The sequence below is a fragment of the Dermacentor silvarum genome, chromosome 9, assembly GCF_013339745.2.
Source record: "Dermacentor silvarum isolate Dsil-2018 chromosome 9, BIME_Dsil_1.4, whole genome shotgun sequence".
Lineage (NCBI taxonomy): Eukaryota > Metazoa > Arthropoda > Arachnida > Ixodida > Ixodidae > Dermacentor > Dermacentor silvarum.
In genome coordinates, this window is record NC_051162.1 from 54,700,505 (window position 1) to 54,719,594 (window position 19,090).

General features: G+C 45.4%; 1 protein-coding gene across 1 annotated transcript; it reads right to left on the reverse strand.

Moving 5' to 3' along the window:
- Positions 1-16,946: 16,946 nt before the first annotated feature.
- LOC119463602 (tigger transposable element-derived protein 4-like) lies at positions 16,947-18,452 on the reverse strand. Its single transcript, XM_037724430.1, has one exon. The coding sequence runs from the start codon at positions 18,450-18,452 to the stop codon at positions 16,947-16,949; it is 1,506 nt and encodes a 501-aa protein (XP_037580358.1).
- Positions 18,453-19,090: the final 638 nt, after the last annotated feature.

Here is a 19,090-nt window from a genome sequence, read left to right on the forward strand (position 1 = left end):
CCACCACCACCATGTGCCGTAAGGCACACCAGTCGTTGGGCGCGGCTGATTAGAATACTTTATCTGGACATCCCCCTCGTCTGCCGGTTAAATATAGCATGCTGACTATGTTCTCAAAAATGGTTACAGCGGTCCCCAAAAAGTGAGCATGATGCAGCTAGCGCAACTGAGCATGATCCGCTTTTGACAGTAGGGGGGGGGGGGGGGGGCAAGTGCCCACCATTGCCCCCCCCCCCCCCTCCGGTAAGTACGCCTATGGTTCCGCTGCACTTGTTCGTGATTTTACCATTGGGAAATTTGCAGTTTCTAAATCTCTGCTTTTCCGGGTGGGCTGTTCGTGCTGTTCCAGGTGGGCTAAGAATACAAAGGCCGTATTCTGGTGGCTAAAAAAATGTCACAGTTTCGCCCTAAGGGCGAAGCAATGAATGCGATAGCAACACAGCAATGTCCTACGAAATAAGGTGAGCGGCTTTGCTAGCAATATCAATTGTAGTAATCATGAGCTAGTAAGTAAGCAGGTGTGCTGCGGCGTAAGTAAACCGACATGAAGAGAGACTCGATGACCACGACAAGGCGCGTGTGAAACAGTGGTGTTGATGAGAAGCGCATCCCCTGGGCAGCGCGTGCGGGTGCGAAGGGATATATACACACCTGTAGCGCAGCACTGCCGATCCATGCAGCATTGCATGTTTTAGCGCGCGTTGGAAAATGAGCATGTGAGATAGGCTCTACTATTACTAACTGAATTAACAAGCGTGGTGTCAGCGCGCACAAGCAGACATGAATAGATCACTCTGAATGACCGCAGACACCCACTGTCAAAACGCTGGCAGCAAGCGCAGGTTCGCGTGGTCTATCGCTTCAACGGAAACTGAGCGGCGAATGCACAGTGCATACAAACGTCAGAGCCGTGTGGAGATAAGAGACGGTGCGGGCGACCGGCACAGCTAACGTGCGAGCACGGTTGTTGGCAGAGTAGAAGCTGCGCCCCCCCCCCCCCCGCTCCCTCGCTGCCTTGGTTGCAAATACGCCTTTGGTGCCGGAGCAACGTGTCGCCACGCCTCCCTCCCTCCCTCCCATACCCCCACGGCCTTTCGTGCGATAGTCGCGTTTGCTTTCCGCCCTGCGTTCGCTCTCCGTGATAGCGCGCGGGGGAATTCGCCCTCCGTGATAGCGCGGGTCCCCCGCGCGCTTTCGCTCACGCATACGGCGCACGGCGACGATTTTATCGCCATTGGAATCTATACGGAACCTCACGGCGACGCCGACGGCAGAAATCCGGTTGAAGTGTCCATATATATTTGCTATCGCAATAAAATGGCGTACATTCTCATGTTTTAAGTATGCTAATCATACAACCTACGTCAACGAAATCTCGCAGTATATATGTCGATTTTTTTTACTTCCAACTTGCTTTTTTAAATAATCGCATGGAACATATATCGTAGTTCGGCCTGTCCCGGTAGATTACACGGCGGAGCGGATATTACTTTGCATAATATTTCGCAATGTCCAGGTATCTAATAAAAATAAAGTAATTTATTTTCTCTATATTCAGTAAAAGACACATGCTGAAATTGAGAAATTAAAACCGAGCAGCACTGAAGTCAGCATATAACAAGTCCCCTAAAGACTAGGACCAGTTTCAGAATATACATCCTCGAGATTAGTATGAAATAAATTTGGTGTTCCATTTAACAATGTCCCAAAACACATATCTCACTTATATCTGACAAACACATATCGGTCATACCTGACTCTATCATATTGGGACATCTTCACTAGGACGCCAACGTCTTCTTTAGCAGAATATGTGGACGGGGTTATCGAAGGTGGTTCAACTATTAGGATATCTGCTTACCACTGTTTCTGTAACCACGTTTATTACAGCGGAACACGAGCGAACGGTTCGGTAGTGGCCACAGAGTCGCACTGAGCACAGTATTATCCCCTGTCAGTGGTAATTCCGCTGAGGCACAGGGCAGTCTTCATCGCTACCCAATCCGCCTAATTTTCACAATTGCAACGTGCGCCCTCAAACGAATAAACTAATTTGTTGATTGGTGAAACTCTGTAATTGGCCATCTCTACACACCAATTTGTCATCTAGTCCATTACCGGCTCATCTATAGAAGTGGACCTGTGAAGAAGACATTTCTGTCTCTCACAGGCGATAATTTTAATCTGTTGAAATAAAAAAAAGTGCAGGTCCCACTTGGGTCTTAAGAACATGTAAGTAGGAATAATTATCGCTTAATTTAATCTTGATGTAATGAAATATGGAGATTTGTTCTAAAATACTTGAATCCGCGAAGTCAGTGAGAAACATGGCCCCAATTCACAAAAACGTTCTTACGCTAAAACTGTTCGTACGAACTGATGCCAGCCAATGCCAGTTATGGGCATATTATTATCTGCGGCGGCCAACCAATGCCAAAGAGCACTTACGAACAAGAGGCCAGGGGCCATATTCAAAAAGCTTTTTCATTTCGTAAGTTCGCTTTTCCATTGGCTGGCCGCCATCGCAAATATGTCTGCCATCCGGATTGTCTAAAACTCTTTCTTACGAAAACATTTTGCGTAAGAAAGAATTTCAGCCTATCCTGATGCTGGACATATTATTAGCGAAGGCGGTTGGCCAATGGCAGAGTGTACTTACGAAAGAAAAACTTCGTGAATTTTACCCCAGTGGTGGAATTCACTATGCTGCTCTGTTCGTACGCAATTTCTTAGTGAAAAAGTTCTTACGCAAAGAAAAGGGTCCAACCGAAGTGGCAGCATATTTAACTTACGGTGTTGTACGAGAGCGAGGAAAAACAAAGCTCGGAATAAGCGAGAAGTGCGGTGAACTGATAGTATGATCGCACATGATGTATATGTAGTCTGAGAAGTTGCGGATACGTGTGCTGTGTGAAGGCAAACATGGAAGTTACACATAAATGAAATAAATATTGAGTTGCCAGCTCTATGCCGCAAGCACCCCGGCCTTGATGTGAAGTTCATTCAGTCCTTCACTACGATCGCTGTGATATGCACTTACACCGTTAATTACACAGAAGTGTCGTAGCTTTCTCCAAACGCACTAAATTAAGTAATCGAACTGTGCGCGGTCGGGAGAGCGCACAAGGCAGCATAATTCGAGCGACGTCAATGCTGATCGTGCTGATACGACGTATTTTAGTGACCGCACTTAGCTTCGAGCACGCTCAACATTGTTCACAATATAGTGAACATTTGTTCACTATATTGTGAACAAATTTTTGCACAGGTATGTAAGCACAGGTGTGAACTGAAGTCCGCACCTGTGCTTACAAAGATGCCCTTTTTCGATGACAGCGCTCGCCTTTGCAGCGGCGGGCATCGCAAGCTTGCTTATCTTACGAATAGTTTTAGCTTTGTGAATACGCTTTTTTCGTAGGATTTTCTTACGCCAAAATTTGTTTATCAGTTCGCTTAGTGAATTCCGCGCCAGATTCACAAAACCTTTCTTTTGTAAGTGCCAGTGGCCGGCTGCCTTAGATAATATTATGTTTTGCATCCGGATTGGCTGAAAGCCTTTCTTACTAACAATTCTAGCGTAAGAAGTTTTTGTGAATTCCGACCAAGAAGCTTCATGAATTTGGCCCCTGTTTTATCGAACTAATGCAGCAAATGCGCTAAATTATTCAGTGAAAATTAGTACTGAAAGACATATTGATTTCTTACCTGTGCCGCAAGCAATGGGTTCCTAAGTTATCGTCGAACCGTGTCTCTTAAGAAGTCATACCATGGCTTTGGTATTTTTTCCATGCATACTGAAACTGCGCAGAAAACATGGTATTTTGAGCATTTATACATATTCCAGCAAATTATAGAACATAAGTCATTGTAGAGACGGGTATAGGTCCACGGTAGCGCAAGGCGCGACGTTATTTTGTGTGATGGTGTATGATATTATGTTTAAGTTTGAAGTATTTCAGAAGAGGTTCCATTATAGTAAAGCTAATACATCAGTCATAACTGAAAATATCTGTGTTCTATTATATTTTAAAACAAGGTAAACACTACGTGCATTCATGAGGAGCATGAAGTAGATTGGTAGCCTAGAGCACATAGCAATGTTGGAGCCTCGGAGAAATGTACGCCATGAAGCGCAACAAATGTTACTAAGCGGGAACACGTCTGGCGACGCGCAACGCTAAAAGAAACCAAAATGCAGCTTTGTCGAAGTCAACAAATATAACAAAACACCACTCACTCAAAACGAATTTGGTTTCCTTCAGAACAGCGTTGGCTGGGCCGTAAATGTCGTCTTGCTCCTATTATCATACTTTACACCTACAGCACATTCCGATATCACCACAATTACCGAGAAATAAACGGTCTTTCCAGCTTATAAGCTATGTGCGGTGGCCGCAGGTTAGTTACAGATTATAGCATCTTAGTAGCTTGTAGGCTCTGGGCTACAGACAATGTCGTCAGCCTGCTGAAAAGCAGGCTGAACCATTTTACTGTCTTCCTCGACTTCCCTCGGCTGAGCGCTTCGAGCGGCAGTTTATCGCCGTTTACCCATGCGCTACAGAGCTCTGAAGACGTTGGCTATACTGTCGGGTACTGCAGTCGCTGCAAACCACCCAGATTCGATCAATCGACGATGTCTGAGCGGTACCACGCTGCAATTGTTAAACATACTCGCCCTCGCACACATTTCCAGGAAGCATTCCTCACAAGCACTCGGAGACACTGCGAAACCGATCTCCAGCGTCCGTTCGTAGCCATACACCACTACTGCTCTTTGTGTAAGCCGGTTGCCATCTCCGAGGCGTCTCTACCCGTCACCGCCTTCCGGAAAATTAGTCCCAGTGGCGGCTGGCGGTAAGGTCACTGGACAATCTTTGATTTCGACAGACATTCCTCCACCCAGTTTTATGTTTAAAAATAAGGAGTCTCTACTAATGGACGGTGTTTCAACATTGGCCTTAGCCGACATGGAAGCGACAATCTCAGTGACGAAAGTTGCATTTCAAGGCCTCCTGGAAAAAAAAGGAGGTTTCACTGGGACCATGCCGATACGTACGCGGAGTGGAGAGCTGCTAAATTGCTGAATACTGTCGGGCTGTGCAACGTAGACGTTAGGTTGGGTGGTCAAATATTGTTGTACGTATGACGTAATCCTGGCCTTAATATTTTGAAGCTGTGTGGTGCCCCTGTCGGCTGCCGAATGGGTGAAACTAGTGTAAGTACGAGCTTTTTGGCGGCGTTTTTGGAAGGCCCGCTGTATCACGAAACTGTGTTTTGTGTGTCCGGGATTACAATTGTGCCTCCGTTATCTGCTATGTTTGTTTTAGTCACCTGTTTCCCTACCACCGATGGAAGGTTTAACGCAACCATGGAGCCAGTTCTCCGAGCCAAATCAATATGAATGTACTGATACGTTAATGCATGGTGTAAGTTTTCCACTGCCGCATTAGCTTATGTACCGTAAACTGTTGCAATCAACTTCCAATATTACCGCAGAATCCGAACCTGGCGCATACCGTGAAGACCAATTGCTGTCACTCGCTATCCTTACAGAGGCCTTGATTCTGCGGATGAACGCCATTTCGTTAATGCATGCCCTGCTTTGGACTCCTCCATTCTAGCTAGGAACGACAAGTCACTCAGCACTGACCATCATCGTGAAGTGGCGAATATTCTGCTTAAACATTCCAGGCTGTTTGACTTTTCACAGCAACTAGAGGGGCCACTGTCGTTTCCTCCTTCTCGTTTGCACAATTGCATAGATACAGGTTCTGCCCGACCTTTGCGGCAGAAGCCGCACAGATTCTAACAATCGGAACGCCAGGTGATCAATGACAAAGTCCGCGAAGTGATAAATGAGCATGTAATTCAAGAATAATGTAGTGTTTGCGCAGCGCCAGTAATTCTGCTTAAAAAGAAAGATCGTACATGACAATTGCAAACATTGCAAATTTGCAAGCATCGCATATCTGCTGACGTGCTTCCTTCAGAACGGCGTTCTCTTGGAATAGTCCCCTGAATGTGAGCCCAGCTTTGGTGAGCACAAATTTCTTCTGACGTCCCGTTGCATAATCAAGATTTCGAGCCTGCGGCTTCCACAAAAGTTCATACGGACGCTAGCGGTATTAGCTTCGGCGCTGGCCTTATTGAACGCGTCGACACCAAAGAACATGTGGTTGCCTATGGGAGTCGCTCCTTAAGCAAGTTCGAGCGCAATTACACCGTCAGAGCAACGATACCTTGCAGCGAGCTTCGCAGTACAGCACTTTCGGTCATATCTGTACGGGCGCTCGGTGACAGATCGTCATTATCTCTGTTAGCTGGTTAATCTCTCCGATCTATCAGGCTGGGAGGAGTATGTTTTTACGATGAATTTATTTATTATAGACTCATTATCTTGTTTGCAGTATTGTGTAAAATATTCACCAAGATAATTTCCAATAGAATCAGGGCAACACAACGGAGAAAGTGTAAGAGTGGGGTTGAAGATTAATATGCAGAAGACAACGATAATGTTCAATAGCTTCGCAAGGGAGCAAGACTTCAGAATTGCCAGTCAGTCTCCAGAGTCTGTAAAAGAGTACGCTTATCTAGGTCGACAGTGGACACTGATCATGAGGAGAAAATTTACAGAGAAATAAAGTTGGGTTGGAGAGCGTACGGCATACATTGCCAAATCCTGACTGGGAGCTTACCACTGTCGGTGAAAATAAATGTATACGACCATTGCATTCTACCGGTGCTAACATATGGGGCATAATCTTGGAGGTTAACAAAGAAGCTCGAGAACAAGTTGGAACGATGGAACGAAAAATGTTAGCCCTAACTTTAAGAGACAGGAAGAGAGCGGTGTGGATCAGAGAGCAAACAGGGATAGCCGATACTCTAATTGAGGTTAAGAGAAAAAAATGGAGCTGGGCAGGCCATGTAATGCGTAAGATGGATAATCGGTGGACCATTAGAGTTACAGAATGGATAACAAAAGAAGGGAAGCGCAGTCGAGGACGGCATTAAACTAGGTGGGATGATGAAGCTAGGAAATTTGCAGGTGCAACTTAATATCAGCTAGTGCAAGAAAGGGGTTATAGGAGATTTCAGGGAGAGGCCTTCGTTCTGCAGTGGACATAAATATAGGATGATGATGATGATGATTTTACCACTTCCTACAAAAGCGGCTGACGGCACCGCTGCGTTGAAGCGCGCATGCCGCTTTACAAGATGGACTGCGACGCGGCCAAGTTCGATCGCTATATCACATCACTGGAGCCAGAATTTCTTGATATCAATACCTTCAAGATTTATCAACATAAAGATATATCTTTAGAGTAATTGCTCCCTTATGAATGAAAACCATAAGCGGCCACTCCTTACAGCGCGTTCAATGAGATAATGTCCAAAGAAAACTATTCCACCTTAGGTCTTCGTTATCTCCTGGTGCTCCCGGAGACTCTCCTCATCTTGCCCATTATCCATGATAATGGATGGATGGATGGATGGATGGATGTAAAACTTTAATGAACGTCCTGAGGTACGCGACTCAGCGCGCAGCGGGCCACTCCCACGTTGGGACAGTCAGGCCATGCCGACCGCCGCATCGTGGGCCCTCTGGACAGCCCATAGTTACGCCCCATCCATGATGATCCGACATCTAATTATCTGGGATCTGCGCAAACGCTCTACCGCGTTCAATTTATGTTCTACAGGCCTAAAATGCGGCTGTCAACCGAACAGTACGTGTACAGCTGCAACGAGTGTCCACGTCACAAGCGTCCGACAAGCACTCCTCCGGTTTCACTACATCCAGTGCTACGCCGAAGCACTCCTTTTGAGCAAATGAACATCGATGCTTTCGGTCTTTTCCCGCTTATGGGAGCCCTTGGATTTTCGTGTGTGCAGGTCACTTGACACGGTACAGTGAGACAGCTGCCATACCATCGGCGGCAACCGAAGTGTGTCTTTTGCTGCGAATCGTCATTCACCGACACGAACTTCACAGAGTCATCATTAGCGATCGTGGAAAGCATTTCACTGCAGGCGTCGTCGGAGAAATGCTTCGTCTATGTGCTTCAGGTTTTCGACTTCCCTCCTCCCCCCTCCCCCCCCCCATATCATCCACAAATAAATGCCCTTACGGAACACACCAATAGAACTCTTACAAACACGTGGCCTATGTATGTTACATGAGATCATAAGAGTTGGGACAGCGTGCTACCATTAATTACGTACGCATTTAATACTTCCCAGCATGAAACTACGTGCTACAGTCCCTTCAGTCTTTTTACGACGAAGCTGTCTATGAATAGGGTTCTATGCCTTTTTCGTGTCCGCAAGAGATCTGTGTGTTCAAACACTCAGCTTCCGAATTTAATGCACACTCGCTGCATTCTATAAAAAGCTCATACGTTCCATCACTTGTATGTGCATTTTCAGTAGATTAGTTATCAATAGGCGCCATTTTCAACATCAGTAGACTCTCCGGTAGATAATATGGGTTTCTAAACGACTTGCCGCTGTGCCATCCGTGTCGGCAATGTGTACGCTCGCACCGCCCTCCCTTTGTCGTCGTTCCAAGCACTTGCGTGCCTAGCTTCCTGCCGCTTTCCCGGAGCGGCTGTCACGTCGCGCGTCTACTTTCCGCCGGGTGGCGGTCCTGTCGCGCGAGTCTGTTGTATATCATTAAATGTATACAAATATGCTAAAAAACGTGTATAGCATACCTGAATCAATCAAGCAGGCTAAGTGACTATTTGTCACCGCCCCGTTTCAAAGGGGGTGCCATTAAATCATCATCATCATCATCTAGTTTCCTCCGGCTCTTCGAGGTGGCGGTAGTCTTCCACGCGAATGTGTGCCGCCGATAAAGACCGCCGATGAAAATAGAAGTTTGTGGGCATGTGTCTGTCTTGGGGTTGACCACCGTCGCCGCTCACGAGAAACACATTTTGATCATACCTTTCACCTAAATTCTGTGTCACCTTTACGTCATGTGCTAAACTGCTCCGCTGCTAATCCACCTTCAGAGCAGTGGAATGACGCGGTATTTTTTATGCTCCTGCACTAGAAACTTTCCATCCGTTTTACAACCTGGCTGCTGATAGCGCTCCCATCGGCGGCAAGTTGTTTTTTCGTCCACTTTCATTTCCTCTTACCTCCTCATTTATTCACTCCAATTAAAGCTGCAAAAAAATTCTCTTGTGGCTTCCTTGGCTGCATTATATGTTGGCTTCATACAATTTTTTAGTAAAAAATTGTTAGATGCTAGCTTTCTTGCTTTTCCTTGTAAGCAATAACGAGCCACTAAGTTTCATATGCGCGCTGTATATGTAAACACTATAGCAATGAAGTAGGTAATGTTTCGCATGACTACATGGACATCATGTGTTCCATATGATCCACCCGCAGGCAATTCAAGGTGTAACTGCCCGCGTAGACTGACTAATGACTGCACCGCAGAAAGATTCAACAGTCTCCATGTTTCTTCATACATACACGTGCATGCAAAAGTACAACAGCTCCCACAAATTTTCAAACCCCGGTTCCGCATCACTTGACGAAACTATTAACGTTGATAGTTCTTAACGGGCACTTATATACCTGAAGAACGTCCCAAGTTGAAGTAAGGACGTCCTCGCTAGGTGATACAAAAATAGAGGTAAAGAGTGAAGGAGGGAAGCTCTGTTTCTTTCGCGCAGGAGTGTACACAAGAAGAATGTGTTCATGCGATTGTCACATGTTGAGATTTAAGGATTTCAGAATTTTGGGCAGTTAAGCAAGCACCTGCTAGAAGTCAGAATAACTTTCGTTCTATAATTTCTCACCTAAGATATAGTGCAAACTGCTGTAATTTTTTTTCCTGTTTTGTAGAGGACCGACAGTGTGCTCTCACAATTCCCCAACGTTTATTGTTAACAGCCAACTATCATAATTCTCACCTTTGCATTTCTCTTGGCATTCCTCGCAAGTGGAAAACGCATTGCCAGACTGGCCACATTTATTATTTGTGAACTTCAAGCACCATGAACCACTACCGTCGAAGTACCATGTCTTGTTGCTCCCGTTACATTCACCTGGGTGTTTGAGGTGATAGCAGTCCTCATGTCTGCTGCCATCCCCTAAAATTATAAAAGAATTTTGGCACGGTAAATGTCCCCGTACAGTATTTTTAATTATTCTTTAGAAATGTTACTGTGCGACTGGTAAGCTATGAAGAGGGCGTCCTAGATCATTTCAGCCATCGTTTTTAAGTATTCGGCTACACTAGAGGGGGACTGCACTAAAAGCGTGGCTTATCCACTCTATAAAACAAATAAACACATTTTTAATATGCTTAGTTACAATTTAAGTCAATATTAGATGATAAAATTTGCAACACCACACTTTATAAAAAAAAAATGTGGTTGATCCCTCTTATATAGGAATCGGTATAGAACACGAAAGTGAAACGTGTCTTCAATGACATGCGGAGGCACCACATGCTACTTGCTCGAAAGCTACAACGCGCCGCAACCGACTGCGCTTACGAACGCGCATCCAAAGTGCATCCGAAGCGCAAGCGACGCGCGATGCGCCGCTCGGTTAGCACGGTCCCAAACAGTGTCGCTGTCTGGTGGCCTCCGGCGGAAGGCATCACCGGCGGTGCCAGCGTCTCCCATTAGAAACGCCCGGCGGTCGGCACACTAGTAAGTATATTCTAGGCACTATAGTCGTACTGCTGAGACCACCGAAGCGTTCACTGTCGGTGCGCGTTAGTGTCATAATGCAGTACTTCTCTTTTCTGCTCGTAGGCGGCGGCACCGCCCCGAGCAAGAGCGCGGGTACACGGAGGAGTGTTAGATATATAAGGCGCGTCTGTGTAGCTCTCTGCAGTTGCGTTTGTGGCGCAATGGGTTAAACGCTCGGCGATCTATCGTCGCGGACCGAGAGGTCGTGGGTTCGATTTCCAAATTTTTCATGTTTGTGGAACTTTTTCTTCTGGTTTCTTTCTTTGTATTATGTTCGTGTACATTGTAAGCTGACGTATTTCCGTGACGGAAATACGTCACTGAAGTCTTGGTGGACCCCGGAATAAAACACTTTCGTGTTAAAAAAAATTTTAGGTAAGGGCGTTCTAGAAAACTTCCATTGAGCAGCGAGTAAATTGCAACCGGTTACTCAGTCATCTTTTTTCCCCGGATCCTAAAGAGAACCCGCGAAATATGAGGAAGAAAGAAAAACACAAACATACCTACTTGCTTGTGCGTTTCTATCACAGTGCTCTCAAAGGTACCACGCGTAAAGGAACATCTGTTTTAACCCAACACAATACCACTAAGAAAGTGACAATGCAGCGATCATTTTAACATACTATTCTCTATATTGCTATCACAAATGGCGACGTCCTCTCTTTTTCTCTTCCTACTGTCTCTAGCCTTCAATCGCCCCCTACATCGGATGGCTAATTGTCCCCCAAGATGATTATAATGATTTCTAATGGCAGCCTCTTTAAAGCGGGGCAGAGACAAATAGTCATCTATTCTTCTTGACCTAGGGCCCTATAATGTAAAACTGTTCGAATCTGTTCGAATCTGTTCTTATTCCAAACTCCTGTCGTCAAATTTGAGTAATAACCGCCCACGCATCGGGCGGTGACCGGCAGTGTTACTTTGAGCCAACCAATCAAATGCTCTCCTGGTTTATAGGAGCTCACTTTGGCTGGCTTTCAAAACGAATAGTATCGCGTATCTCGACAGTTTTTTGTTTATCTAATTGGCTCACAAGAGGCGATGAGCCGAGCTAGAGCAATTAAAGTACATGACCGGAAAAGAGGGTGTTGTCAGCGTCTGGGATTCGCTCGCTTCGCCTTGCTTAGCTTGCGGGCGCTAGTCGCAGTGGAGTGCATCAGAAGGTTAAGTATGTAGCTTAAACGGATCCTTAGACAAGGATAGTTGGCAGAGGGATGTCGTGTACGTTCCGAAAGGGCTTGATGACGTTATACTTCAACAATTTTGTATTAAACGTAAAAAGATATTTTTTCGCCTCGTAACTACGAGTGGCTAACCAGTTCCAGAGAGAGGAGGTGGAGGAAGCAAGTTTATTTAAGGCCAGCACTAAGACCCAGAAAAGAAGAGCGCTTACTCCGCTAAGGCTCCTTGTTGATACGCCAAGCCCGAATAAAGCCAAGCCTTCCAGGAAGGAGGGGGTCGGTAAGATAAATAACGATCGGTAGGCAAACTACTTCTATTACCGCGATACCGTTAAGGGCCCCGTGTCGAAGAGAATCCGGCGTTGGCAACCAGCGTCGTAGAGCTTGCAAACAGCGCATGCATGTAGGCTCCCTACGGCGTCGGCGTGTGATCGCGGGTGGCGGAGAAAATCATCTCCAACGACCCCGACCGCGCAGGCCCTCTACGTGATGCAAGGTTTTAGTGAACAAAAATTGAATTTTTGACAGTGAAATCCGTTAGAAAAATGGTAAAGTATGACTTTATCTTTCGCCGTCGAATTCGCCGTCGGATTGTTTACCTATCGGCGTTGAATTGTAATTTGAATGTACAAGAAAACCCACTTCTGCTACGAGGAAACTCAAACGCAAACCCCTTATCCAGAATATCTACCAGACCTGCGTGCGTCAGGGCAATAGCAATCAAATAAAATAATAAAAAAAGTGCTAGGACTTTCACATTTTAATATTAGACCACTTATTTCGCCCCTGAAAAACGTCTTTTCAGCAATGCATTGCTGTTTAAAAGTGAAGGCGACATTAAAGAGATTGGTGTAAGCTTGGTCTTTGTAAGCTGGCTTTCCCACGTTCAGTGTTGCAGGGAATGAAGCCTACTTGCCGTATGCGAACGATGCGATGAGAACGGGTCCCGATAACGCTATCGCGTTCTACTCTTAAAGGCGAAGCTTAAGCGTCCTCCAATTTTTCCTTGTGGAACGGGAGTCTCCGGCTATTCCGAAAAACGTTCAGTTTCGTTCGGCATTTTGATGCATCTTTAATGGGTGCACTTCAATTTGACGTGGTGAGATTTCGCGGTTTTGTGACGTCGCGTGACACAAAGGCGAACTGGGCGCAGACCGAAAGCTTCAACCAAAATCGGTGGGCTAATGGCGAAAAAATGTGCAATCAGCAAAAAACGGTAGGTGGCCCTAATCTTTGACTTAGGTGCCCGTTAGTGGCACTCGCGCCTCGGCGTTAATTCTGATCAATTCTAATTATCCGAGACACTACAGTAACTCAACTTGTAACTAAAGTTTTGCTCTAAAATCATATCTATAATGAAACCCATGAATTTTGTACTGTATTATTTTTTCTATTTTTTCTAATTTATTTTTGAATTTCGTGCCCAAGTCCTCTCAGCAGGTGAACCGGAAGTGCTGCGCAAGAAACAAGAGTGCCACTCGATGCTCGTACCAGTAATGATTACTTTTCCCTTGTTCGGTCTGATCATGCATAATCAGTGAGCACACGTCAGATCGGATGGGCGAGTTCTCGCGGTTTTCCTGACGGTGTGTGACAAACAGGCGAAGTGCGGGTAGCCCGAAAGAAGGGTTGACCAATCGTGGAGGGCAGGTTGGAGAAATTGAATAAAAACTGTTTATAATAGCTTTACGTTATACCAGCCCTGGTCCCATGCATTCCCTGTCTATTTATTGCGTCAGCACTCTCAGAGTACTCTATGCACTTTCCGTGAGCTGGGATTGTACGTATGTGCCTAATAGTTTTCCCGCCTACCTGAGTTCTGGGGTCACATGATCGAGTGAGTACCGCATCGGGTTGGTGTGCTGAGTGAACGGGGCTCGAAACCAAACCAACTTGGCTCACTAAGTTTGTGGCAATGTGTACATACGTGCTTCACTTCAGCGAGCCTATTTCGCGGCTGAAATATTTCATAAACTCACTCGCAGTCCAAATGTTTATCATCCGAAATGGTCGAAAAAGTGCCGGGCGACTAGTCACGTGGCATTTTTTGTATATGCGGGCTTTCTGTCCAGCTTGAAATTTTTTTTTATGTAGCACGTATTGAGCACCAGAAAGATGAATCTCGAATTTGTCAAGGCACTTTACAATTTTATCATTGGCACTTTTGCTCTGAATATAATATTTGAAAATCTTATTATGTATTACTTACTATTTATGTAATAAGGCCATATACAAGAAATAGTCGGACTTTCTTGGAGCGACGGCCAACAACATTACATTGATTTGCTCAACTGCGTGGCACTTCCATATTTTTAGGTTCTGGCACAAATTACGTTGTAGACATGGTATAATAAAATAAGCATTGACGTCTATATTTACGATGTTTATACGTGTATTGAATAAAAGCAGGTCGAACACGATTCCTAAATTGTACATCGCACTTCAGGGGTAAACTTAATGTGTGTTGGTTCTCGATAGATATGCATTGGCTTCTACAACATAAGTATAATTTAATTTTATTAACGGTTTTCCTTTAACATCATATGGCTCGACCTCAGAAACATGGAACTGTTGGTCAAGGCTGTGTAAGACTTATCTGAGGTCAATAAAAATGCTAAGTGTAACCTTGTTTGTTTTTTCACTTTTCTATATTATGTTCTCCCAAAGCTAAGAAAGCCCTCTATGCTGACCTGTGTTTCATGTGAAGCCAAACTGCGGATAAATTATGTTTTTCCTGGCAAGAAAATTCAGCAGAGACACCTATAAGACTGCTTACGTGTGGCAATGCTGAAGTTATATAATGGCTTTGGTGAAATGTTTTTTTGTTTCTGCGCGTTCCTCGTCCACGCAAGCTCTGGGCGGCGTTTTAACTGCGCCTCGGTAAAGACAAATGAAAACACGCCAAGCGCCTCAACGCGCTCGCTTGCCCGCGATGAGGTCATAACCTGAAGGACCACTCAGCGAAATTCAATTCGACATTATTGTTTTTTATTTTTATACACACATTTTATACTCTCATGACGTGCGCAACCAATTGGCTACGCCGTCACGTGCCCAAGAATGCGTGCACTAGGCACATATTTAGTCAGCGGGAACCGTCGAGCCGACGTGGCGGCGGGTAAGCGTGCTCGCCTCGCGCCCCGGATGATCGGGTTCATTTCCCACTCAGACCACAATTTACCTTTTCAAAATTTTTTTTCAAAATTTACTTTTCAAAAGCATTCATTTACATTGTTCACAGGAGCCTCCTTGAGAAATGTGACGTCAGTTCGGCTATATTTTGATGTGGTTTTACTCTTTGCCGTCGGTCATTTTTGGTGCCATCATTCGTTGACGCCGCCGACAACAAGGCCGGATTTTCGCGTAATGGGACATATAATGCTTTCGCATGAAAAATCTGACATACGAGAAAGCGAATAAGTTTACAAAAAAACAGTGAGCCCGGATATTGCATGGTGATCAAATGCATTACTTGGTCGCTACCTTTCTTGACAATAATCACTTTAGCAAATTCCCGCCTTAGAAAAGCAAATTCCCGCCTCAAGGTGGATGTGAAGGTGTGTCATCCACAGGAAAAATGATTGTCAGTGCATATGCTATAGGAATTTTTTCCAAAATGTCGATGTCAAGAAACTTACTGTTACTCAAGCTCATAAACGTATTAAACACCTTGCACTCATTAGTAGGAGAAAGAAGTATGATCTCGCCACACAACTTTTCACCTCAGCAACATTATTATGCACAGGGCTAGTCTGTGTGCTTACAAGGAGGCTGTTACAGTGAGCAGCAAGCTCTTAGCATTTCTTCAATCGACAACCTAGTTTTATCACTGTTGCAGGCGTGGTAATTAATGGCCTCCTAATCTAGACAGGTTTCCACAGATATCTTACTAGTATGCAGTCTTGGCTTCTCGAAAATGCACGTTTAACTTGTTTGTCAGCTTTTTTTTAATGTGTTAACAATCGTGCGCGCAGGAAATCATTATGAAGATAATCTTTAATTTTATAACTTTTGTGTAATTCAACGTTTCCTGATTTTCTTAGTAGAGCTAATCGTTTCCTTTGGAAAATGTCTCCCATTGACGCGAAATTAGTCTTAGCAAATTTATTATTGAGCTTGTTCCTTTCTTGATTTCGTTGGTTGATTTGATCGTTTTCTTTGGAAAATGTCTTCTATGGAGCAGACTTTCCAGTGCCTGCAGGCGGCCACCATGTTTTTGTTATGATGATGATGGTGGTGAGGAGGCTGCGGCAACAGCCTGCCATGGCTGATTCCGAAAGCGCTGCAGCCACCTTGCCATCTCTGAATGCTGGCAATTGTGTCTTCTTTTATGCGATCACATTTTCGATCACAGAAATAAGCCACGGAGATAATTTAGCCAGAGCAACCTGCTGCACAGTCTGCTGCAACGGATCAAATACAGCGTTGTCTGCTTCACTGCAGTTGCAGTGTTATAAAGCCGGCCAATCTTGTGCAGCAACGCTGTTATAGCGACTGTAGAATTCCTCAAAAAGTTTGTATGCCAGATTTTCCCGGTTTTTATAAAAGAACTAAATTTCCCACGAGTTCTATATTTTCAAGAAATGCGGAGACTACTAACGGCAATAGGCAGGCAAATCTTGATATGTCTGTAATATCCACGGTTCATGTGAAAGCCTATGCATGTTTTCAACCCTTTTAGAAATGTATGAAACTGAGGCCTTCGTCCTGCAGTTCACATGCATAGGCTGATTATCATGATGATGATTATGATGAGACGCCTAAAAAGGTTTCCGTTTTCCGTGGAAGCACCATAAAGAAGAGAGATTACAAATGTTTTGTGAATTAGGGCAATTCAACGAATGGCGTGCACAGAAAGTTACCTCAATCGGCTGGCTCTGTTGGATCGCTTGGGATCGCCTTTTTGGACCATCATTGTAACGCCGAGGCCGGATTTTCCGCCTCATCAGCCATTTAATGCTTTAGCATTGAAAATACAGTACACTCCCTTTAAACGAAACTCGACGGTGACAGTGAAATCTGTTTCATTTATTAGAAGTTTCGTTTAAGGGTCGCAACCCCCAAAAAAGCTGTGCAAGGTGGCTTGCTTCAGCTTGGTGTGGGACTGCTTCACCAAGTACGCATTCATCTTGTTTAAATTGCACAGATGCTCCAAGCAGCCCTCCTTCTGGAAGTACCGCTGGAGAAGTTCTACTGCCTGGCTTGCCTCTGAAGTCAGTGGGGCACTCTGGTGGTCGTCACTGTCCATCTCCTCCTCACTTTCATCACCTGTGCCTTCTTCGACTTCCTTTAGTATGTCAACTAAAGTATCCTCACAGCAGGTGACCACGTCATCATCAACAGCTTCGTACTCATCCATTGTCCCAGTGCCAGAGCCGCACCTCTGGGCCACCAAATCAAAAACAGTGTCTGCTTCAGCATTGTCGGCGTCAGACTCTTCTTGGCTTGCATCCGACCCTTCTTGGCTTGCATCCACTTGCTCAAGGAAGCCCGCGTGACCAAAGCATCGCCGAATGGTTGTAGATGCAACCTCGTCCCATGACTGGGCCAAGATGTGGATGGCAGAAAGGAGGTCTACGGTGTACCCTTTGTTGCTCTCCATATACAGCATCATCCTTCTAAGGATGTGGCGACGGTAAAACACTTTTAAATTTCGAATAACGCCTTGGTCCATTGGCTGGAGCACGGCTGTCACATTGGCAGGGAGGAACTCCAGCCGAATAGAGTTCAGGTCTCGCACTTCACCATGCGCTGGGCAATTGTCCACAATGAACACAACCTTTCTGCCTTTTTTGGTGAACTCTGCATCTCTCTCCCTCAACCAGGTTTCGAAAATTGCCTGGGTCATCCAAGCCTTGGTATTTGCCTCGTAAAATACCGGGAGTCCTTTCACACCTTTCAAAGCCCGAGGTCTCTTTGCTTTTCCGATGACAAGAAGCTTCAGTTCTTCGGACCCGTCCATATTGGCTCCCACCAGAACAGTAACGCGGTCCTTGCTGTGTTTTCCTCCTGTACACTTCTCACCTTTCAAGCTGAGAGTCTTGTTGGGAAGAAGTTTATAAAAAAGCGCCATTTCGTCCACGTTGAAGATGTCGCTGGGCTTATAAGTTGAGAGGACGTCTTGGAGCTTCTGCTGCTGCCAGTCGGCGCAAACATTCAGATCTACCGCGGCACTCTCACCTGCTATAGTGCGGAAGACGAGGCTATGGCGCTTTTTGAAACGGCTTAACCAGCCGTCACTGAACTTGAAGTCTTCAATCCCGATTTCGAGTGCGATGTCTCTTGCTTTCTCCTCCAAAATAGGCCCGGTCACTGGAAGGTTGGAGCTTCGCGCGCGCTTAAACCACAGGAAAAGTGCTTTCTCGAGGTCCTCGTGGTCGGCCAGACGCATCTTTTTCCTACCGGGAGTGAAAGCGCCGCTGTTGCAAGCCTTTTGAATCTTTTCGCGATCTTTCAAAATCCTCGAAAGGGTGCACTTCGGGATGCCATGCCTTTTCGCGATAGCCGTCTTGGACTCCTGGGCGCAATCGACGTCTTCGAGAACTTTCATTTTGGCGCTTAAAGTAAGTGCATTATGCGGGCGCTTTTTAGCGGTTCCTTCCATAGTGCACGCGGAGAGTCACGCACGTAGTAAGCGGCGCACCAGACCGTCTCGTGCGCACCAACGCTCGATAACACAAAGTGCAAAATGGCGTCAGAATGCAGCTGCCGCGTACCGGATTGGATTGGATTGGATTCTGGACAGCAACGGTAACAAAGTCAGAATGATGGCCGATTTGGGTTTCGTTTATCCGTGTTGCCCACAAAATGGTGTTTCGTTTGTCGAGCGCAACTCAGTACTCATTTTATAGAAAACCAATTACTTTTTTTTAAATTGTTTCGTTTAAGAGACGTTTTCGTTTATGCGAGTTTCGTTTAGCGCGCGTACACTGTAGTATTGCTTGTATGTGCGTGTATTTCGTGAGAATACTTTATCATGGTCCAATTTTTCCCGATTCTACCTGTCCAGGTCGAAATGGCGACCATGTGCCGCCATGTTCGATGGTTCGGGCAGTATTATAATGCTTACGGTTAGCGCGACACAAGCGCCAAGAGCACGCTTAAATACTTGATCGTGTAATTCCCAGCATATGAAATCAGCCCAAGAAATTTAACATACATTTAAGCTTCATATCTAGTTCAACGTCT